Here is a 23,842-nt window from a genome sequence, read left to right on the forward strand (position 1 = left end):
ATCAAGCTTTTTGGGGAAATTGATAGAATCTGTTAATTTGTACGTTAGATGTGGCATATTCCAATTAAATGAGGAGTAATGAGAAATCCTCTTAATTTTGACAACTATGTAATTTTGACAAATTTTTCTAAGCTATATTTTGAACTTTTCTGGCTTAAAAACAAAAAAATTTTTAAAATGTTTGTTTATTTTTGAGAGAGAGACCAAGCATGAGCAGGGGAGGGGCAGAGGGAGAGAGGGAGACACAGAATCTGAAACAGGCTCCAGGCTCTGAGCTATCAGCACAGAGCCCGACATAGGAATGGTGAGATCATGACCTAGGCTGAAGTTGGACTTTTAACCAACTGAGCCACCCAGGCGCCCCTCTGACTTATTTTTTAGAGCTGTACTGTCTGATATAGTAGCCACTAGCCTCATGTGGCTGTTTAAATTAATTAAAAATAAAAAGAAGAAAAATCAGTTCCTTAGGCACGCTAGCCACATTTTAAGTGCTCAGTAGCTACACATGGCTAGTGACTATCCTACTGGATAGCACATGTACTTTTCCATTGTTGCAGGAAATTCTGTTGGACTGTGCTGGCCTGGAGTATACGAAATGTAATTTAATCTTTGATCTAAAATGACCGAATATCCTAGAGCTTCCATTTCTGAGCATTAGGCATTGAAGAGTACCATTGATCAGTCATTGACTTAAGGACATATTATTACAAGTTACTTTTGTGACTGAATATTGACTTTGGAAGCTAGCATTTATGGTGTTCTTACTACTAGACCAAGCATTATTTAAGCATTTTAAAGTATATAAATTAAATCCCCTCCCAACAGCTCTATGAAGTTGGTACCATTATCTTCATTTCACAAATGAGGAAATGGAAATACAAAAGTTGAGCTTAACTGAAGCACATGCAGTGAATTAGTGGACAGAGCTGGGATTCATATTGTAGGTCTTGCTCCAGTACCCATGCTCTTAATCACGAAGTTCTGCCTCTTGGTTGTCATTATTTATCATCATTTGAGGCTTTTTCTTAAAATGAAGGCTGTAAAAAAAAATCCACTTAATTGAGGATATTATAAAAAATAGTTGTAAAAGGGAAATATGAATGCAGGAAACTGGAAAAAAGTGACAGAAAACTGGTGATTTAATTTTGAAATCCATTGTCTAAAATTGAAAAAATGTTTTTATGAAAAGCATCAGCTTTTTTTATGGGGAGATGGTAGAGGAATTTGAGTTGTCATGAATTCATATACATATGGGGGAAATAATATAAGAGATAATAGGGAATAAAAAGTATCAGTGGGTATACTGGCAAAGTAAAAGAGTTAAATGTAAAATCTGTGCCTGTCAACAGTGTATATGGTATAAAAAAATACTGAAAAATAAAAAAGAAATATGATTTGATTTATGATTTAGTAAGCTTATTTTAGTCAAGTTTTGCTTGGCTGCAAGTAAAAGAAACCAGCACTGGATACATCAAAAAAGAAAAGGAATTTATTTATGGAGAATACAGGGGTGTTTCACAGAACCCAGGGATAGCTGGATCTCTTGAGGAAATAGAACTTAGGTTCTTAGGAAACTAGGCAGTATACTCTCTTCTCTGTTGCTTTTCTCTGTAATTTATTTCTTCATTTATGCAAATAAGCTTTCTTTGTCTTTCGGGCACATGGTCATCCCATACCTCTCAAGTTCATAGCTTCTTCATTCAAGATACCAGCCCAGACCACTTCAGTCCTAATTCTGAATTCCTAAGGAAGAGAATTCAGGTGAACAATTTAGGTCAAATATCAACCCTGGTTTTCATCCTTTAATTTGTTGTAGTACTCATACAGATATGGTGTAAAGAAGACTTTCAGGGCTCTGGGGGTGGAGACAACTCCGAGAAAGGGCATGGTGAGCTAGGCAAAATACTACAGGGAGTGTCTGATACAAAGCAGCATGTATCCTGTGTTGGGTGAGAAGAGTTAGGATTTCAAGAGAGGATGTTTTTAGGATTCAGACCCTTTCCTAATAGTCATGTGGGTAATAAATTGAAGACTGGATTTCTACCTTCCTTTTGGAACAGAGTATCCTTAGAATTGTGGATTTGGAATTGGACTGTTACCCCAGTTCTGTTTATTTGACAGATACATATTGAATCCATACTCATTATGTGCTTATTAGCATTCAAGATTGTCATAGAAACAACAAAAGAAAAGGATAGCAGAAAGATGACTTTGCCCCATACTGATGCTTACTTGAGAGCCTAAGGGATAGGTGCTGATGGACAGGTCCCTGTTGAAGGTTATGGTACAGAATGGAAATTTTAAGCATAGGAAACCATTTCCTCACAGTTAACACTCTTTCCACTCCCCTTCCCTCCCCCCCCCCCCCCCCCCCCGCCCAACTTGGAGAGTGATATATTAGCTATGTAAGAAGGTATAAAAAAGATAATTCGTGGAGGTTATGGAAAGATGACGCTATTTGAGTGAGTAGAGCCTGAGAAAAATACAGTGCTTACTTTATTACAGGTAGGCCTATAGATAATTCAAAAAATAAAAACCTGAGAAGCCCATGTATTGTAATCAGATTAATGGATTAGAAGCCATATAAAGTGGGGTTAATCACTCATGCTTTACTGTATAGCACAGATACAGTTATTTTTGTTATTGATAATCAAGACAAAACTTACGGGGTTTAAATTCATAAAGGAAGATATTACTGCTTTTCAAATTGATTTTAGACATTTAATGGGTATAGAGTGGTATCTCACTTGTGATTTTAATTTGTTTTTTCCTATTGACTAATGATGTGTTGTACATCTTTTCATGTGCTCATTGACTACTTGTATGTCTTTATTCATACCTTATGCACATTTTAAAACCGTGTAGTTTGTTGTCTTATTGCATTGTAAGAGTTCTTAAAATATTCTGGGCACAATTTTTTTGGTTAGAGCAAAAAAGTTTTTAAATTTTTTCTTCCAGTTTACTTTTTCTTTGTGATTTACTCAAAATCACTACACACACACACACACACACACACACACACACAGTAAAACCTTGGATTGTGAGTAACTTGTTCTGTGAGTATTCTGTAAGACCAGCAAACATTTCTAGTAAATTTTAACTTGATAAAGGAGCAATGTCTTGCAGTATGAGTAGTATGTGACGTTGAATGTCACATGATCACAACTGAGCCAGTGGTTCTTCTCTCTCTCTCTTGCTGTGGGACTGTGGGTGATTGTCTCCCTTGCTTGGATGCTGGTCTCAGGCCAAGGTATTTGGCAGAAATCTGATTTTTCAGAATGTTGGAAGGTGTCCACATCTGGCATTAGTGTATTTTTGGTCACTTTAATGCACCTATGGACAGTCCTTTGCTTTTCCACACAAGAGTAAGCTTAGGATTGCTTTGCTTCATTCTAGGTCAGGCTGCCTGCAGATATAGACTCTTTGCTGCCTTATTGCCAGTTACATTAAATACAGTATATGACAAGAGTTTATTAATACTGTACTATAGTCAACATCTGTGAGAGTGTATACAATGGCCCCCATACAGAAAAAGGTTGAAAAAAAAAGGTGGTAAGAAGAAGAAAATGATTATGATGGAAGTTAAGGAAATCGTGAAGTATGAATGAGAGTGGCTGAAATTGCAAGATTTTAGAAGTCTACATCGACCATTTGCACAGTATTAAAGAAGAAATAAGGGGGCTAGATGCAGCAAAATATCAAAGCGATGGCCACGTGTTCTGGAAGGTGTAGAGAAGTTACTTCTGGTTTGGATAAATGAGAAGCAAGTAGCAGGTGATACCATGAGAGAGAATTTCATCTGCAGTAAGGCAAAGGCCTGTACACCAGCCTTGTAAGTAAACCACCATGTACGTCAACAGAAAAGGAACAAGGCTTCAAGGCAAGCAGGGGATGGTTTGATAACTGTAAGAGGAGAAATGGCATCCAAAGTGTTGTGAGGCACAGAGAGCCTGTGAATTTGGACACTAAGGCAGCTGAGGTGTTCACTACTGAGTTCCAGAAGCTCATGGTTTCTGAGTGATACTGGCTGGAGTAAGTTTTTAACTGCGAGGTGACAGTTTTTTTGGAAAAAGATGCCAAAGAGGGCTTACTTTACAGAAGGAGAGAATACAATACCCCATCACAAGCCCATGAAAGACTGTCTCACTCTCTTGTGCTAATGCAAGCGGTAATTTAAAAGTCAAGCCCTTGCTCATCTATCATTCTGAGAATCCACAAGCCTTCAAGAAATGCAAGGTGCAGAAGAGCCAGCTAAATGTTATATTGAGGTCCACCAGTAAGACTTGGGTCACTTGTGTCTTGTTCATTGAGTGGATCAACAAGGTCTTTGGTCCTGCAGTGAAGAAACACCTTTTAGAAAAGGTGCCACTTGAAGCCTTGCTGGTTATGGATAATGCTCCTGCTCATCCTCCAGGCTTTGAGGATGACTTACTGGAGGAATTCGAGTTCATTAAAGTCAAGTTCTTTCTTCCCAGCACCACTCCAGTCCTCCAGTCCTTCTAACTTTAAAAAGCTTTACACCAAAGCACTATTTCACTGATGCTTCAAGGTGACCTAAGGAACAAACCTTACCCTCCGAGAGTTTGGAAAAATAATTTCTACATTGTGAACTGTCTCAAGGTCCTCAGTAAAGCCTAGGATGGGATCAGCAAGAGAACCCTCAGTTCTTCTTGGAGAAAACTGTGGCCTGATTGGATTCTTGGACATGACTTAGAGGGGCTTACTCATGGATAGGAGCTGCCAGTTGTCAATGAAATTATATTCTTAGGGAAGACCATGGGACTGGAAGTGAATGAAGACGATATTCAAGAGCTGGTGGAGGGGGGTGCCTGGGTGGCTCATCGGTTAAGTGTCCGACTCAATTTTAGCTAAGGTCATGATCTCATGGTTCATAAGTTAAGCCCTCTGCCAGGCCCTGTGTTGGCAGTGTGCAACCTGCTTGGGATCCTCTCTTCTCCCTCTCTTCTCTCTGCTCTCTCCCCCGCTTGTGTTCTTTCTCTCTCTCAAAAATAAATATTAAAAAGAAAAAGAAGAGTTGGAGAGGAACATGGCCAGGAGCTGACAAACTGATGGATCTGTATCATGAGCAACAGCAAGAGGTTATCGACGAGATCTCATCTGCAGAGGAGGAGGAGAAAAAGGCAGAGGAATCCCTCACTTCAAATGAGATTAGGGAGATGTGTAAAATGTGGGAAACAGTTCAAAATCTTGTAGAAAAGCACCACCCGAATAAGGCTTTAGCAATGTGAGAAATGAGTCTGTTTAAAGACAATGCAATGTCACATTTCCGTGAAATCCTCAAAAGGAAATAAAAGTGTCATTGGATAGTTCCTTTAAAAGTTGCATGGAAAGAAAAAGATTCCATTGAACCAATAGGTAGCAGTGATTTTGTTAGTGCTAGTGAAAGTCGTCCTGCACAATAATCCTCCTCTCTCTTGTTTCCCTCACACCAGCCACAAAGGTTTTCAAAGGTAAGTGCAGGTTAATTTGTTTAGCTTTCTTTATATTTTGTATTTTCTTTATTTTTTTGTATTATATTACAGTATTGTAATCGTTTTTATATGAATATTTTTGGGTTGTAGAACAAATCATCCTAGTTTCCATTATTTCTTAAGGAGAAATTTGCTTTGATGTACAAGTGCTTTGGATTACAAGCATGTTTCTGGAACGAATTGTGCTCACAAACCAAGGTTTTACGGTATATATATTTAAAACAGCTTTATTGAGATACAGTATGATTTGATAAGCTTGCCCCCCCCCCCATAAAATTATTACCACAACATAACCATCACTCCCAAGTCCCTGTATGGTTCTTGTCACTTTTTGCAAGATATCAACTGATCTGCATTTCTGTCCCTATATGTATATTTGCATTTTCTCAAGTTGTATAGAAATGGAACTGTATAGTATATATTTTTTTATTTGTCATCTTCTTTAATTTAGCATAATTACCTTGAGATTCACCTGTGTCTCTGCATGCATCAATAGTTCATACCTTTTTGTTCCATTGGATATGTGTACAACATTTACCTGTTGATGTATATTTGGATTGTTTTCCAGCTTTAGCTATTACAAATAAAAATGCTGTGAACATTTATACGTGTGTCTTTGGACATATTATCTATTTTGGGTAAATACCTGGGAATTAAATGACAGGATCACATGGTAGGTTTATGTTTAAGAAACTGTCATACTGGTTTTGAAAGTATTGTACCATTTTACATTCTCACCAGAAGTGTGTGAGAATTCCAGTTGCTCCATATCTTTGGCAACACATGGTATGGTCAGTCTTTTAATTTTAGCCATTCTAATAGGTATGTAGTGATAATCAGTGTAGTTTTAATTTGTGATTCCTTAATGATTAATGATGTTGAGCATCTTTTCATGTGCTTCTTCTTTACCATCTTATATCTTCTTTGTTGAAGTATCTGTTCAGATCTTCTGCCCTCCCACCTCCCTCCCTTTATCTCATCTCTTCTCTTCTCTTCTCTTCTCTTCTCTTCTCTTCTCTTCTCTTTTTCATTTTTTCTTTTTCCTTTCTTTTCTCTTTTTCATCTTTTCTTTCAGTAGACTTTATTGAAGTCCATTGCCTCTATACTGAGGCAGAAGATCGTGTCTACATAAGCACAAGTCATAACATTTCACAACTTCTAAAACGAATGTCAACCATTACAGCAATCATGCATATGCCGATAATCACATTTTAGAAGCATTTCAACCATTTCTAAAGAAATGCTTATAACATTGTTATATATAGAACTACTTTTAATGAACTGCAAAACACTGCTCGACTTTTCCCATACGAGCTAAACTGTCAACACAAAAGGGAGACATAAATATTTAAATCTTTTGCCCATTAAAAAAAAAATTGGGTGTTCTTTATTATTACTAAGTTTTGAGAATACAAAGGACTTGAGATACAAGTCCTTCTTAAGATACATGCTTTGTATTTTGTTCCAGGCCGTGGCTTGTCTTTTCATTCTCCTAACGGTGTCTTTTGAAGAACAGAAATTTTTAATTTTGATATAGTTCAACTTACCAGTTTTCTTCTATGAATTGTGATTTTTTTTCATGTCTTATCTGGGAGATATTTGCTTAACCAAATGTTACAAAGATTTTCTCTCATGATTTTTTCTAGAAGTTTTATAGTTTTAGCTTTTACATTTCTGTAATTCAGTTTATAGGTTTTTGTTTATGATATGAGATAAGGGCCATTGCATGTTTTTTCATACAGATAGATAACCAGTTGTTACAGCATCATTTTTTGAAGTTTTTCCTTTCCTAACTTGTCTTGGTACTTTAATCAAAAATCAGTTGGCCAGGAAACAAGTAAGTGAAAGGGATTAAGAGGTAGAGAATACCAGTTATAAAATAAATGAATCATGGAGATGAAAAGTACAGTATAGGAAATATAGTCCATAATACTGTAATAATGTTAATATTGGTGATTATACTTGGTGAGCATTGAGTAACATACAGAATTGTTGAATCACTATGTCGTCCACCTGAAACTATTATAACATTGTATGTCAGCTATACTTCAGTAATGATAATAATAAATCAATTGACCATATAGGTGTGGGTCTATTTTTGGACCCTGTTCTGTTGATTTATATATCTATCCTTTCACTGAGACCATTTGTCTTGATTATTGTAGTTTGTGTGTATGTTTTAATTATTGCAGTTTTACAGTAAGTCTTGAAATCTGGTAGTTTTAAGTACTCTGTTGAGAAAAGAACCTGATAACCCAGTATCTGCTTAGTGGTGGGTTAAAAGGGTAAAGAAAAACTTTCATATTTATAAATTGCCAAATAAATTTTTAGAAGATGGTAAAGAACTGTGGTTTTTTTGAGCACATGGAAGTAGTTTATGGAAGTAGTTTATTCCATTAAGAAAAGATTGTGATGATTTATGGAAGAAATTGCCATGCTTGATGAAAAGAAAAAGGATAAAGTCTGTGTTAAAGACCGCAAAGCTGAGAAACTTTGAAGTGATGATGATAGGAAACAAAAAACAAAAACAGAAATGTAAGGTCTTTAGGAGCTAATAGTAGAATAAGCAAGGTAAGTCTCTAGGCAGAGAGATTCCCCTAGAGTCTAATAAAGTTTGAGCTGCAGTATCTTTTTATAGATTACTAGTAAACATTTTACCCTAAACAGCACTGGGATGTCTGTGGAAGTTAATCCTCTTCAGACCATCTCACGCCATGGAATGATAATCAGTATTGATGTATTATGTGCACTGATAATGTTTGATTGATGTGATCTTACAATAGAAGGTCTGTATTTAGATTTTAATAGTTTGATCAGTTGACTCATGGTGAAATTCCCTTAGATTCTAGCTTAACTCATTCTCACTTATTTTTCTGAATTACCTCAACGAATATGCCTTTGACTGGTATAGTTCTGTAATTTTCTTCTTCATTGATTATTGTTTAAAACTTTTTTTTAATGCTTATTTATTTTTGAGACTGAGACAGAGCATGAGCGGGGGAGGGGCAGAGAGAGAGAGGGAGATGCAGAATCCGAAGCAGGCTCCAGGCTCTGAGCTGTCAGCACAGAGCCCGACGCGGGGCTTGAACTCATCAACCGTGAGATTATGACCTGAGTCAGACACTCAACTGACTGAGCCACCCAGGTGCCTCATTGATTGTTTTAAAGTTTAGAATTGGGTGTCCTCTTCACACAGATCCCTCCCTCTCTACCCTTTAAAATTTTTGGTCCATTTCTTATGAAAACTGAAGTCTGTTGTGTAAGACTCAGTCTGATTTTTCTTTTAACCTAGCCATACTTGAAGTTATAACCAGGAGTCTAAAAGTAGACATTAGAAGAATACATTTATGATACTCTGAGAACATCTCTAATTCAAGTAGTCTATACTTATTACAGACATTTCCTACTGTTAAACAGCTGTATGTCAGATTGCTTATTTAAGACTTACAGGAAATTTAGAGGTTGATTTTTGGCCTTTTCAAGTTTTGTGCATCTCATGAAAGGCCTGATGTTACCTACCTGTTGTGGCCAGGGAAACTTAAGTGATACTGGACGTTTTTAAAAATCCACGACATGGATGAAAGGCCTGATGTTCCCTACCTGTTGTGGCCAGGGAAACTTAAATGATACTGAACATTATTAAAAATACGCAACGTGGAACTGAATTCAACTAAATTTGTTGTATGCTGTGCACTACAGAGACTTCACTGACCAAGGGGAAAACAAGCAAGGTGTCTTTTTCTTTTTTAAAGGTTTCTAATAGTTGTCATTTGTTGAATGTCTACTGTATGCCAGGCATTAAGTGTGTGTTAGGGTGTTCCACATATTTTTTGTCATTTACAACTCAAAGCAAATCTGTGAGGCTTACAGGTTTGTTTGACTTGTTCGAGGATGCAGTTAATAAGTGGAAGAGTGAAAATTCAAGCTTTTTGAGTGACTTGAAAGCTCTTTTTTCATTACATTGTAATATATTAGAAACTGATCTTTAGTCTTTAAGTTAATAAGTTAACATGGTTCTTAAATTGTTTGGTCTCTCAAAAATTATTTAGTATCCACAAAGCTTTTGTTTGTGTGTTTTATCTATCAAATTTTATTATGTTAGGAATTAAAACTAAGAAAAAATTAAAACATTTGTTAATTTACAAAGATACAACAGTAAGCCCATGATAACGTGCTTTAAGAAACATTAAGTGTATTTTGCAAAACAAAAAAAGTAAGAAGTTTGGCATTGGTTTTACATTTTTGCAAATTTTAAAAACTGGTTTAATAGAGATAGCTGGATTCTCATCTCCGCTTCTGCATTCAGTCTGATGTGATATCACCCATCACATAGCATTTGAAAAGCTCATCAGAGGATGAGAATGAAAAAGGCAGGTAACATCTTATAATGAAAATTGTTTTGACCTTTCAGATTCCCTGAAAGGGTGTCTGTATCACACTTTGAGGACCAGCTGAATCATAGACCTCACGTGTAAAAGTTCAGGCTGTTTCTTCAGCATTTTCTGTGCATCATACTTAACACTAAATGATAAGATGGGATTAGCTTCCCAATGTTAGCCCTCTGCCAGCACTAATGCCAAACTACTTGTGTAATGTTGTATGGTAGGTTGAAGCAGTATGGTTGTAGAGAGGTCAGGATAAATGTACACTTAAGACAGGATGAGCCAGTGAATACGTGTTATTCAGAGGACTTTTACTGTATGTACATTTTATATATGTGTTTTAAACTAAGTGTAAGGACTATTAATAGCAGATTCTGTCTGGATTTTTAAAAAACAGCTGCAAAGATGGCTTTGGGGGTTCTTGTGTTAAAGGGATTAGTGCTCATGAGTCTGTCGGACTACTCAGATTCCAGTAAGTAAGTGAGATTTAAATGCAAAATATAGTATTTACTTAATGACAGAATGTAGTTGAGTGGTTAATGTCCAAAAATACTTATTTTTCCTTCCTACATTGTAGAGCAGAAGATACCTAAGATGAGAGTTACACATATAGCATGAAAATATTTTTTAATGTTTATTTATTTTTGAGAGAGACTGAGCACGAATGGGAGAGGCACAGAGAGAGAGAGAGAGAGAGAGAGAGAGAGAGAGACGGAATCTGAAGCAGGCTACAGGCTCTGAGCTGTCAGCACAGAGCCTGATGCGGGGCTTGAACTCAAGAACTATGATATCATGACCTGAGCTGAAGTCGGATACTTAACCTACTGAGCTACCCAGGTGCCCCTAAAAATATCTTTTGATTGCATGATCCCTAAGTTTGTACACTGAGTGGAGCTAGAACTATGAGTATAGCTTGTATAAATTTAAAATACAGTTTTATGAATTTAAGATTCTATTTGGAGTAATTTGGAGATAATTTAGAGAAGGGCAGTAAGTATATTAGGGCTTCAAATTCCGGTCCTGTTGGAGAAGTTCTGGACTTGAAACTTACAGGAAAAGGAACACAAGATGTGTTAATACTGTAAAATATGTGAAGCATCATCATGAATAGAACTCTGACCAGTTCTAATTTTCCAAGAGAGAATGTAAAGAAATTTTCTTCTGTGTAGCAAGGGAGATACAGATTAACCTGTTAAAACTTTTAATTTTTTTTTTCATTTTCTTTTTATATATATTTTTTAATTTGAAAGAACATGAGCAAGGGAGGCAGTGTGGGAGAGAGAGAATCCCAAGCAGGCTCCATGCTCAGCACGGAGCCTGATGCAGGGCTTGATCCCATGAGCCTAGGATCATGACCTGAGTCAAAATCAGGAGTTGGATGCTCAGCTGAGTGAGGCACCCAGGCACCCCAAAACTTTTAATTTTTTGAATATTTATTTTTATTTAGTGTTAATTTAAATGTTTTATTTATTTGTGTGTGTGAGAGAGAGAGCACACACACAAAAGGGGAAGGGGCGGAGGGGGTGGGGGACAGAGGATCCGAAGTGGGCTCTGAGCCTGATGCAGGGCTCAAACTCATGAACGGTGAGATCATGACCTAGCTGAAGTTGGACAAGTCAACTGACTGAGCTACCCAGGTGCCCCTGTTTATTTATTTTTAAGTAATTTCTGTGCCCAACATGGGGCTTGAACTCATGACCCCAAGATGAAGAGTTGCATGCTCTACCACCTGAGCCATAGGTGCCCTTGGCTAGTTTAAACTTAAAAAACAAAAACAAACCCCAAAACGAACCCCCCCCCCCCCCCCCCCCCAAACACCATGAGTTATATACCTTAAGACAGGTATATAATTGAGTAAATTGTGAACTTTTCTTCCCTTGGAGATCTTAATATTGTTGGTCTCCAAGATGGGTAATACCAGGACTTAAAAAAAAAAATGATCCAATGAAGTTCTTTTTCATCTCTGATTTTATGATAAATACTCTGAAATCACATTAGTTTTTACAAATGGTGGTTGTCTCACTACTAAATCCCCCAGAATTTTGCGTTAGTGAATATTCTTGGAATTTTAGGGGGAAAGAGAAGTTGAGAAAGTCAAGAGTTTTGGATAGTTCACTGTGTATTGGATTCCCTCTCCTCAATTATGATTCCTTCACCTGTATTTACACTTGAAACCACTGAGGATTTTTCAGTTTATCTTTTAAAAAGGCCATAAACTTAGAAAGTTTAAAGCTTCAGTTATTCATACCTTAGTGGAGATTAGTTTGATGCTGTCCATTTTTCTCCTAAATGGAGCAGAGATCACTGTTTTGAAAAGATGGGAGTTTTTACTAGAAAAGAAGAACAAGTAATTAATTTTGGAGTTTATAACACCAACCTTGGGGACCAGTATTAGAGACTTAGGACATATGAGATGGGAGATCCAAGGAATAGAAGGTAGTTAGAAGTATGCCATATATAAACCATATTGAAATTTTGTCAGGAACAAGCTGGTCCTGCACCAGGAAAATGGTAAATCTTATTTCTTTTTTTTTTTTTTCCCTGGGTAACTCCTTTTTCTCTCTGCTGCAAGATGTCCAACTGGGGCTTTTATACTCTAAGAACTGTCGACCTAGAATTCCTTTATGGAATAAGTAGGATTTTGTGGGCTGCTGCAGGAGTCATCTTATCACCTTATTTTATGGGGAAAAGTATGTTCTCAATTCTCATATACAGTCTACAAACAAAAATTTTAAATGTAATCCTTTCTGGGTCACTTTAGTTTATGAATGAGGGGCTCATTTCCATTGAGGTTGCTAAATGATTGTTGTGTCATTTAGGGCATGTAAGTCTAAAACCACTGAGTAAGAGTGATAACCATTTAAAATTTAGAAAATTCTGGAGCACCTGGCTAGCTTAGTTAGTGTGACTCTTGATCTGGGGTCTTGAGTTTGAGTCCCATGTTGGGTGTAGAGATTAAAATAAAATAAAATCTAAAAAAAAAATTAAAATTTAGAAAATCCTGAAGAGTATGAATTTGATCATAAAAATCGAGTGTGGACATTTATTGAGTGCTTATTGACTATAAGTTAGAAACTATTCTTTTTTAAGTTTATATATTTTGAGAGAAAATGAGAGCAGGAGAGGGGCAGAGAGAGAGAGAGGGAAAGAGAGAATCCCAGGCAGGCTCTGCAACAGTTAGCACAGAGCCCACCGTGAGGCTCTCAGCCACCCACGTGCCCCTCTTTGAAACTATTCTTCGTGCTTTGTGTGTGTTAATTCATTTAATCCTCACAGCAATACTTTGGGTTTGGTACTATTTTTATCCTCATCTTACAGATGAGGAAACTGAGGCATAAAGAGGTTAATTTACTTGTGTAAGGTCACATAGCTGAAAGTGGGAGAGTTAGGAATCTAATCCAGGCAGACTTGCTCAAGAACCTGTGTTCTTAATCACTAAGTCTTATCTTTTCCACTTTGCTGAAATTGAACTAAGAGTAGAAACTTTGATTTTGCTGGTATATGAAAACTAAAGTAACACCAGCTACTTTTGCTTGGAAATAAATTATTTCATTTGTAAGTTAAAATTTAATTTTATGTCAGGGAGTCTGGGTGGCTCAGTCGGTTAAGCATCTGACTCTTAATTTCGGCTCAGGTCATGATCTCATGGTTTGCTGTGCTGGCATATGGAGCCTGCTTGAGATTCTCTCTCCCCCAGTGCCCCCTCCACCCCCCGACTCTCTTGTGCTTGCTCTCTCTCAAAATAAATAAATAAACTTAAAAAAATTAATTTCATGTCATATGGTTATAGAATGTAAAGTCAATTTATATTGGATTATTTTATTTCTTTTTAGGTTTCCACTACAAATCTGCCCCTGTGAGTACATAAATATTCATATGTACTCTTCCTCCTGTATCTTGAACTTACTTGCTCTTTTCCCAAGGGAGACAACCCAGAGTTTCATCCAGTTACTATAATTAGCTCAAGATCCAAGCTCTATAGCTGCAGTCTCTTTCATTAGATCCTGGTGTGGCTTCTTGTGGTTCAAAGATCTATAAATCAAAGATGAGTTGTCTGTATTCTACCTAATACATAGTTGTGGAGAAGGAGTAAGGATAACAGCAATAAAAACTTATTCAGAAAAGAGGATAACAGGTAACACTCAACAGTCATTAATGCATTATAAAATCTTACTGGGTAAGAATGACAGTGACTCCCTAACAGTGTAATAAATTTCTTGATTTTGCTCTTTGATAGGGCCTCTATTGTCCCCTGTGCCCTATGAAAGATCCTACCTTGTCCATTATCTTCCATGGCCACATCTGAGATGGATATTATTGAAGATGCCCTTTCTGGGAAATGTGCAGCTTTTATAGCTCACTTCTTATTGATGGGCTTGGGTATTATTTTGGAAACAGAAGAGCTTTTGTGTCTAGTCTCTTTCTCTCCCCCTACCCTCCATACAGTTATTTTAAAATACTTCGTAGGCTTTTTGCCGTTTTGATCTAAAGTATCTGCCAAGACAGTTTTTCAGTGTGAAGACTGTGGCCTTTGTGCTCCATTTACCCCAGGAATTTCCAATCTTGTTTTGGTGCTATGGAACCCCTTTAACAGTCTGGTGAAACCTGTGGATCTGTTTCAGAATAATGTCTCAAAATTCACAAAATAAAATACTTAGGATTACACAGGAAACTGATTCTGTTGAAATATGGTTGGCAAAATATTAACTTGAAAACGTCATAATATCTGTGCTTTTAACACTTGAAATAAAAGATCTAGTGGCAAGTCTAATACAGTAGTGTAATTTTAAAGTAGTTGACTTTAATAGTTGAGATTCTGCAATATTTGCATGTGATAGGAATATATTTGTTATTTTTATTGGTGGCAGAAGTCACAAGTACTGTTAATGCTACTATGATTTGTTGTCTGACTTCATAATTCAAGGGGATGCTAAATTTCAGTCACAAGTTAGTGGAAATGAAGAGTATTTTTTCCCCCGTTCAAGTTCATTGACCTCTTCTGGGTTCTGAAGAAATGATGGTTCTGATGAGGCCATTTGAAACAGTGGTGGAAATCGTGGGTGGAAAGACAACACCCTTACATCATTGCTTTTGTGTGGCAAGGCACCAGTCTTCTCTATTGCCAAGGCTGCAGTTTTGCAGCTACCATTCAATTACTTCACTTTGCTTCTTCAGAAACAGTTGGTGTTTTTTCAGCTATGCAAAGCTTTAAATTATGGGAGTGTTAGTTTAAATTGCAGGCCATAGGGAGTTACCTCCCTTAGCAAATCTGCATTTTCTCCATCTCTGCTTGCAACTCTAATCGAAGTTTATTTTATTTCTCTTACAACTTTGTTCTAAGTGACCGGAGGGAGCCAACACATGCCAGCATTCTAAAATTTTCCTGTATTTCTCTCCTTGCTCTAGCTTCATTTGGTATATGGTTTGCTTTCTAACTTCTGTAGATGACCAAATTTGACCAAATCCTTTTCATTCTTTAATAAGGTCACTAGCTTTCCAGCCTGCAATATCAGAGTTATTGTTTGCCTCATCAACTCCTGCTTTAAGAGTATCTTATTTTAGGTTCTATTATTTGTGTCACCCCACTTCATGTCCCAAATTTCATGTTTGTTAATAATTGAATTCATCTGCTGATAGATATCTTTTTGTAGTAGTTTCACACAGAAGAAGTCTGGAAGGTAGGCAGTTCAGGGCTCAGATGGCAGCTTCACAATTGCTTCACAAAAAAATCAAGGACCCAGATCTCTTCTCTCTGCTCTCATATCCTCAGTGTGTCACTTCCATTTTCAAAGATCACCTTGTGATCCAAGCTGACTTCTGGAGCAATAGCTACTGTGTCCACATTTCAGAGAGGAGGAACGGTAAGAGGTACAATGCCATCCAGAATGAAAGGTTGTATTCCTAAGGAAGAAGGTAAAAACAGATGTTGGGTGGCGGTTAGTAGTTTTCTGCCATAGACCTTGCTTCCGGTTGTCTTAGGTGCTAAGATGCTGTAACAGGAGTTATATATTTAAAAAAATATATACATATACATATACATATACATATACATATACATATACATATACATATACATACCTTGAAATGCCTGTGACTAGAAGTACTCCTGCGGTTATTACAAGGATTTCTTTTGAGTTTTCACTTGCTCAGTTTTTCTTATGAGTAAATCTTTGTTACGATTTTTCTTAAGTCTTTTAAGATGAAATGCCACATGCTAGGAAGAGTGCAAGGATTCAGGAATATCTAGATCACGACATCATTATCCTCATTGTTCTTATTTTATTTTCCTTGGTGTTTTCTTCTTACCTTTATTTAGGAAGCCAGCAATATCTCTACCCACTTCCCCCCTTTTTGATACTGTTGAAAACTTGAAAACTTACCTGAGTAATCCTTGGTTACTTCTTGGGAGTTAGGGAAGTTGCAGAGGGAGGCCAAGCAATGTGCTAAAGTAGCTAGCAAGCGTATTTGGTATCGTATCAGTGGCGGTGTTTCATAAAGTGGGATTAGAACCCTCTCCTCTCCCCCCATTTCATGACTTAATGTTGAGTTGTCATATCTTTAAAAAACTGTTTTTTAAATCTTTATTATTTTTGAGAGAGAAAGACAGTGCAAGCGGGGGTGGGGCAGAGAGAGAGAGGGAGACACAATGTGGAGCAGGCTCCAGGATCTGAGCTGTCAGCACAGAGTCCAATGCGGGACTCCAACTCCAGAACTGCAAGATCATGAGCTGAAGTCCAATGCTTAACCGACTGAGCCACCCAGGCAACCCTGAGTTGTTGTATGTTGATGCTGTTTTACATTTTCATTTTATGCAGAAAAGATTTCTTACGGAACTTTTTTTAAGTAATAAATATCATAGATTGAAAAATTTCAGACGTGAGTTTTCATGCCCTGCTTTCTCCCATAAGTAACACTATCTTTTTGTCTAGCTTCCATCTCCCCATTTTTCCCTGCTCTTCTAAAACTGTCTCTGTTCCTGTGTAGTGCTACTTGTCAGTTTGAGTCCTACTTTTTTTTTTTCCAGTTCATAAAGGACTTCAATCTTGTGATATCCTTACTGGTGCTATCGTGTCTTCCCCCCCCCCCCCCCCCCCCATCTCTTCCTTTTAGCTTGTAAAAGTATATGGTCTCACTTGTTTGGGAAGAACCACACCCACACCTTCATTGGATAGTCACTATTTCAGTCATTTAACCATCTTTTATTGACCCTTTACCCGTTATGTTCCCAGGCTTTGGACAGAGAGAGAAAAGAAGAAAGTTTCTTCTTCCAAGGACCTCATGGTCTCTGGAGAGGTGGATAAAGATCATTATAATCTTGTATAAATCCTGGGATAGAGATATTTGTATTCTATGGGAGCAGGATCTAGTTTAATTTAGGAAATGGAAGATAAGAAGAATGGATTGACCAGGCTTTCTGGAGAGGGAGGTGTTTGGGCTGAGTCTTGAAGAAAAAGTAGAAGCCAGCTAGGCAGTATTAGAAGGAAAAGACATTCTAGAAACGAATGTTCTTCATCCAAGTACTGTGTTTTTTGGATAACATGTACCTGGCATGGTGTTAGGTAGCATCTGAAGTATTAGTTGTGTGGTTACTGTCCTCAATGTGGAGGTGGAGGAAGAGAGAGTGAGGGTAGAAAGCTTAAGCATATGATGCAGTTAAACATATGAAACAGCATGGTAAATACCAAATTGAGGTTATAGTTGCTCCAGGAATTTAGAAAAGAATTAATAAAAACTAAAGTACCTGTAGTTTAATAGGAGAAAGGAAACCACTGAAAGTCTTTGGGCATGATGACATGAAAACAGTGCTCAGAGATTTCTCTTAGAGGGTATGCTTGGACTCTGGAGGTGATTAGCAGAGAGGGGCGGTAAGAAATTAGAGTCTAGGAGGCCAGCTAGGAAGCTCTTGGAATGAGGTGAGGTAATGAGGGCCTGACATTTCTTAACCAGACTTCCATAACCAGATTCCTCAGAGCCTCCCGTGCTGTTGTTCTGTCACCATCTGTTCTTTTATACAAGTGGACTTCTGTCATCACCATTCCATTAAAAGGTTTCTTTCTAAAGTTACTGATGATCTGGCCAAATTTAATGGTCATTTTTTTATGTGCTTTAGCGTTTAATGGAGGACCATGGCCACAGCCAGATGATGCATCAACAATGGAAGCAGTTTTTACCTTACTGCTAAGAATATATAAAATTTAATAAATTGCAAACAGAAGCCGCACTTTTTCAGAGTTTAAATTTGAGGGGCACCTGGGTAACTCGGTTGAGCATCCCAACTTCGGCTCTGGTCATGATCTTGCAGTTTGTGAGTTTGAGCCCCACATCGGGCTTGCTGCTCTCAGATCTTCTGTCCCTTTCTCTCTCTGTCCCTCCCCCACTCATGCTTTCTCTCTCAAGAATAAACGACATTATAATTTTTTTTTTAGTTTAAGATATTTTATAGTGTACTTCACGTTTGATTTAGCAGAACCATATGAAGATAAGTACAGCAATGGAAAGATTCTTACTCATGGTGTTTTTGATGACTAGGAACCATTTTCTTTCTAGTTTGTGTAGGTCTTAACTTTCTTCAAATCTTAGCCCAAGTTCTTTCTTCTCTACCTCTGAAGACTGTGGTCCATGTTGTCCTCTCCCTTTTTTGTACTATTAACTGCACCCAGAGCTCAGCCTTGCTTTCTTTTTCAATTCTTCCTTATGTTTGACCTTCCTAATTGGACTACAGTTTTCCAGAAATTTTATCATACTTCGTGTGTGTGTGTGTGTATACACAAAATTTTACTCTAACGGTTTTGTACATGTGTAATTATAAATTCTTGTTAACTGTTGTAACATGTATTAAGTACCTACTGATTACATGTTTATATTACTGAGACTCAAACTTTCAGTGGCACTGGGGGAAGGAAGCAGAAATTAAAGATGGTTCTGAATGGGGTATCTGCAATATCAGTTATATTCCAATTTGGAATGTACATTTATAGTAACTTTGAATATATATGTGACTGGCTCCTTTGGGAATTTGAACAAAATAAAGCTACTCAGTGGAGCCTTAATTGAGGCAAATAGGATGACAGCATGGCATAATAATTGCCGGTGTTTATAAATGAAATGTGAATAATAATAACAGCAGCAACTACTATTAGCATCATCACCACCACCACCAGTAGCTAACATTTATTGAATACTTACCGTTTGCCAGTCACTGTTCTCAGTACTTCACATCAGGTGAGGTAGGTACTGTTACGCTCACTTTACAGATGAGGTATGGTAGAAAAGCTACTGGATTGAACATGAGGAGACCTGGGCTCTGGTTTTAGTTCTACTGTTAACTACCTTTGTGAATGGGGGCAAGTCTTTAACTTGAGATCTAGGGTACTTTGCCCACTCATTTGACAATCTGTGATGTCTGAGTTATCTTGTTGTCTTATTCCATAAGTTCCCGTAACCTATTTCATGCTGGGAAAAAAGCATTTCATATAATGCTGAGAGTACAGAGCAGGATGGTAAGGTTTTTGTTTTTGTTTTACATCTCTGAAGGTGCTGTGTAGAGGAATTTAAAGTTTAGATATCAGAGGAATGTGTAGAGTAGAGATGGAGGGAATTTGAGGAAATGAAAAAGGTAAAACGATGGTTCAAAATCTCTGAAGAGCAAGGTAATAGGACTCTACTACAGTGTAGATAGAATCCTCCTGGCTGTTTTTTGATTTATAATTGTTGTTGCCTAATCTGGTTTACTTTATAGTGCATTGCCTTGCCAGATAATCCTAGAGTAATATTATTAACTAACACACGATGGATGTTTCTTCTGTGTAAATGCTACCACATTTAATTCTCAAAGTAGTATTTTAACTGTAGGAACTATTATTTCATTTTACCAAAGAGAAAGCTGGAGTTTAGAGATATTAACATTTTCATTTCCCACAGCTAATAACTAGTGGAATCAGTACTTGAACTCTGATCTGACTTGAGAGGCTATGTTCTTTATCAATTCTGTATTGCTTCCCAGAAGTTCATATCCTAAGCACATATTCCATTTGGGATAAGGGCCTGTATTGGATTTTATTTACCACACATTGTTTCTTTTGACTGAGGTACTTCAAGTTTCTTGTCCCCCCCCCCCCCCATTATTTTGATATCACTTAGAAGTCTTTCATTAATTCTCTATTGTCAGGGTCATTATTCCTGTTTCTTTGACGGTATGGTAGAGAGGTTTGTATTCTCCGTCGAAAGTTAGCAATTACAGTGTGAAGTGTCAGGCTTTGTTTCTATATTTTTATCTTCAATTCTTGGAGCAGCTTTCTCCCTTCTCCAGAATATGTGTCGACCTGGTAGATTTTTTCTTGTTTCTTTCTTTGGATGATAATGGCCTGCATTTTTTAGCCTTGGAGAGAAACGCATTATAGAATCCAGATCATTGGATGTTTGCATTAGCCTGTCCTGAGCTTTTAATGCTTCTTGCTATCCGTTTATATGATTTAATCTCTCCTATCCTATGCTCCCAGATCTTTAGTATTCTTAATCTTGTTCCTTGCCTTTGTTTTTTGTTTTGTTTTGCTTTTTTTAACTGCCTGGGTACTGCATATTCTCTTTTCTCTTGTTCATCAGTGTCCTTGAATTTGCATTCCTCCTTTCTATCAGCTCCCCCAGCTAGCTTGTCTACTTACTATTCTTGTGTATCCTGCTTGCTTTTCCTACCTCCCACCTGCTCAATTCTACCTTCTTTCCTCCTTGGAAATTCCTGTGCCTATTTCTCCGTTACTTCTCTGACCTCTACTTTGGGTATTCTTTTGTTTGTGTGACTTCCCTAAAATTTGTGTAAAAGAAATGCCAGATGTACAATCTTAAGTTTTTAAAGGGCCTGTGGTGTTGGTGAGTAAAGAGCTGGACTGCAGAGTTATTTTTCATACTGTGATCCTGTTGCCCTATTTAAAGTGACAGTCTTTTAGAAACATTGGCATTGGGATCACTTTGTGTGTATGTATTGTTCTGTATTTTAAACATTTAAAAAAAATTTTTTTTTTTTTTTACGTTTATTTTTGAGACAGAGACAGAGCATGAACGGGGGAGGGGCAGACAGAGAGGGAGACACAGAATCGGAAGCAGGCTCCAGGCTCTGAGCCATCAGCCCAGAGCCTGACTCGGGGCTCGAACTCACGGTCTGTGAGATCATGACCTGAGCTGAAGTCGGACGCTTAACTGACCGAGCCACCCAGGCGCCCCTGTATTTTAAACATTTTAAAACCAAATTGGTTGTGTTTTGGAGAGGAAAAAATGAAGAGACAAGATTGGAAATATTGATCCCTTAAATATTTGGTTTGGTCATTAACATACTCAATCTTTTTCCTCCAGATTTAACTCAGGCTTTCCCTCACTTTGGAACTCCTAGATTTGTGAATATTGGATATTTTGAGAAGCAGGGGTTCTTTCCTTGATATTGACTAAGGAGTCTATTTACCTTCAGGATGACATCTGAACTGGAGAGCAGCCTAACATCTATGGACTGGTTACCACAGCTCACCATGAGAGCAGCCATCCAAAAATCTGATGCTACACAAAATGCACACGGAACAGGAATTTCCAAGAAGAATGCACTCCTTGACCCAAATACAACACTGGACCAGGAAGAAGTCCAACAGCACAAAGATGGGAAACCTCCATACAGTTATGCCAGCCTCATTACATTTGCAATTAATAGTTCACCCAAAAAGAAAATGACTCTAAGTGAGATTTACCAGTGGATTTGCGATAACTTCCCATATTATAGAGAGGCTGGCAGTGGTTGGAAGGTAAGGATTTTATTTAAATTATTATTTTTATGCTGTGAACAGTAACAATATTGGCTTCTATTAAAGATAAAGCTTTGTAGAGGCTTATATAATTAAAAAAATTCTGATTAGTAGTCATTTTTAGGATGTCAGAAAGGGAAATTAAATGTTTTTTTATTAAGTGAATAACTTTATTTTTGGTAGAGTATCAATTTGTTAGAGTTTTATTATGTTACAAGAGTGACAGCATAAATTAAGACCAGAGATAATGTAGCATTCACTGGAAAACAATACCTATGGTTCAGGTAAGTTGATAGTGAGTTTATGGTTTAAAAAAAAAAAAGTATTACAACTACTATTGTTTTCATCATCTATGGTTTTGTTTTTTTTTTTTTTTTTTAACTTTTTATCTTTATGAATCAGTTCTAGCAGTTTTTTGGTAGAATCTTTTGGGTTTTCCATATAGAGTATCATGTCATCTGCGAAGAGTGAAAGTTTGACCTCAACTTTTTATCTTGAAAGAATTTTAAATTTATGGAAGAGTTACATAAATAGTAGAAAGGGTTCCCATGTGTTCTTCATTCACTTGCTCTGTGTTAATAACCTATATAAACATAGTACAGTGATAAAAGCTGAGAAATTAATGTTAGTACAATACTTTTGACTAAATAGTACTGTTAACTTCCAAGGCTTCATTCAGATCAGTTTCTCTCCTAATGTCCATTTATATTACAGGATTCAATTCAGGATCTAATCCAGGATCCTGCATTATGTTTAGTTGTCATGTCTTCTTAGTCTCCTCTAATCTGTAACAGTTCTTTAGACTTGTCTTTTATGACCTTGATACTTTTGAAGTGTCCTTGTCAGGTATTTTGTGGAAATGTTTGGTAGAATGGTATTGGATGGTATGTTTTATAGTATGGATATGTCTGATGTTTTCTCATGATTAGATTGAGGTAATGCATTTTGGGGAAGGATAATGCAGAGATGATGTGCCCTTCTCTGTATGTCATATCAAGAGGTACTTGCTGTTAGTATGTCTGTCTTATAACAAGGTAATGTTAACCTTGGTTCTTTGGTAAAGGTGATGTCTTTCAGGTTTCTGCATTAAATTACTATTACTTTGTAAGTTATAAAATGTTTTGGGGAGCTACTTAGAGGGCATACAAGTAAGTACCCTGTTTCTTAGGCTTTTGCTAATTTTAACATTCATTGGTAGATCATAACTATAGCAGTATTTATTATTTTCTACTAGTGATTTTTTTCTTTTCGTTCATTCCTTCTCTATATTAATTGGGATTCTTCTTTTTTTAATTTTTAAAAAAAATTTTTAACATGTATTCATTTTTGAAAAACAGAGATAGTGTGAATGGGGAAGGGACAGAGAGAGAGGGAGACACAGAATTTGAAGCAGGCTCTAGGCTCCAAGCTGTCAGCACAGAGCCCGATGCAGGGCTCGAACTCACGGACCACAAGATCATGACCTGAGCCAAAGTCGGCTGTTTAACTGACTGAGCCACCCAGGCTCTCCTTTTTAAAATTTTTTTAATGCTTATTTATTTTTTGAGAGAGAGACACAGAGTGTGAGTGGGGGGAGGGGCAGAGAGAGAGAGGGAGAGAGAGGGAGACACCGAATCCGAGGCGGGCTCCAGGCTCCGAGCTGTCAGCACAGAGCCTGATGCAGGGCTCCAGCTAACAAGCTGTGAGATCATGACCCGAGCCAAAGTCAGATGCCCAACCAACTGAGCCACCCAGGCGCCCCTAATTGGGACTCTTCTGTATGGAAGATTTGTTCTTTATTCCCCCTTTATTTACTTAATCATTTATTTGCATAGTATCCACTCATGGGCATTTATTCTTTGTGCTGTCATTTGTTATTCAAATTGTTGCAGCTTTGGCCATCAGGGGTCTTGCAAGTTGGCTCCTGTGCCCTTTTGACATGGCCCTATTATTTTGTTTAGCCCTTCTTAACTTCCTGGCACCACAAGATGTTCCAGGCTCATCTTGTATCATTCCTGTTTAGCCCTAAAATTAACCAGTTCTTTAAGAAGCCCTGGTTCCTCATCTGGGCTTTTTGATGGACCGTCACATTGGTTTCCTACCTAATTTATATTCTGCAACAAATAATTCAACTTATTTTTGTGCCTGCACACGTTATGTTTATTTTCCTATACGGGAATTACCCAGTCGTATGTTGTGTATGTGT

General features: G+C 37.3%; 1 protein-coding gene and 2 long non-coding RNA genes across 6 annotated transcripts in view; 1 reads left to right on the forward strand and 2 right to left on the reverse strand.

The window, feature by feature from the left end:
- Positions 1-23,842, forward strand: part of FOXJ3 (forkhead box J3) — a 149,904-nt gene that overhangs the window by 29,308 nt on the left and 96,754 nt on the right. For all 3 annotated transcript variants that reach the window (XM_049617375.1, XM_049617373.1, XM_049617374.1), the window contains exon 3: positions 21,333-21,657. In XM_049617375.1, coding sequence (XP_049473332.1) covers positions 21,333-21,657 — 325 coding nt within the window. The remainder of the gene's footprint in view (positions 1-21,332; positions 21,658-23,842) is intronic.
- Positions 999-14,239, reverse strand: LOC125912716 (uncharacterized). Its single transcript, XR_007454807.1, has 3 exons — positions 14,150-14,239; positions 12,123-12,204; positions 999-1,743 (listed from the first exon to the last, which is right to left on the reverse strand). It is a non-coding gene; the product is annotated as an uncharacterized LOC125912716 (long non-coding RNA).
- The window catches only part of LOC125912715 (uncharacterized), a 31,096-nt gene continuing 21,909 nt past the window's right edge, over positions 14,656-23,842 (reverse strand). For both annotated transcript variants that reach the window (XR_007454805.1, XR_007454806.1), the window contains exon 4: positions 14,656-15,775. This is a non-coding gene — a long non-coding RNA (uncharacterized LOC125912715). The remainder of the gene's footprint in view (positions 15,776-23,842) is intronic.

The sequence above is a fragment of the Panthera uncia genome (assembly GCF_023721935.1).
Source record: "Panthera uncia isolate 11264 chromosome C1 unlocalized genomic scaffold, Puncia_PCG_1.0 HiC_scaffold_4, whole genome shotgun sequence".
Taxonomy (NCBI): domain Eukaryota; kingdom Metazoa; phylum Chordata; class Mammalia; order Carnivora; family Felidae; genus Panthera; species Panthera uncia.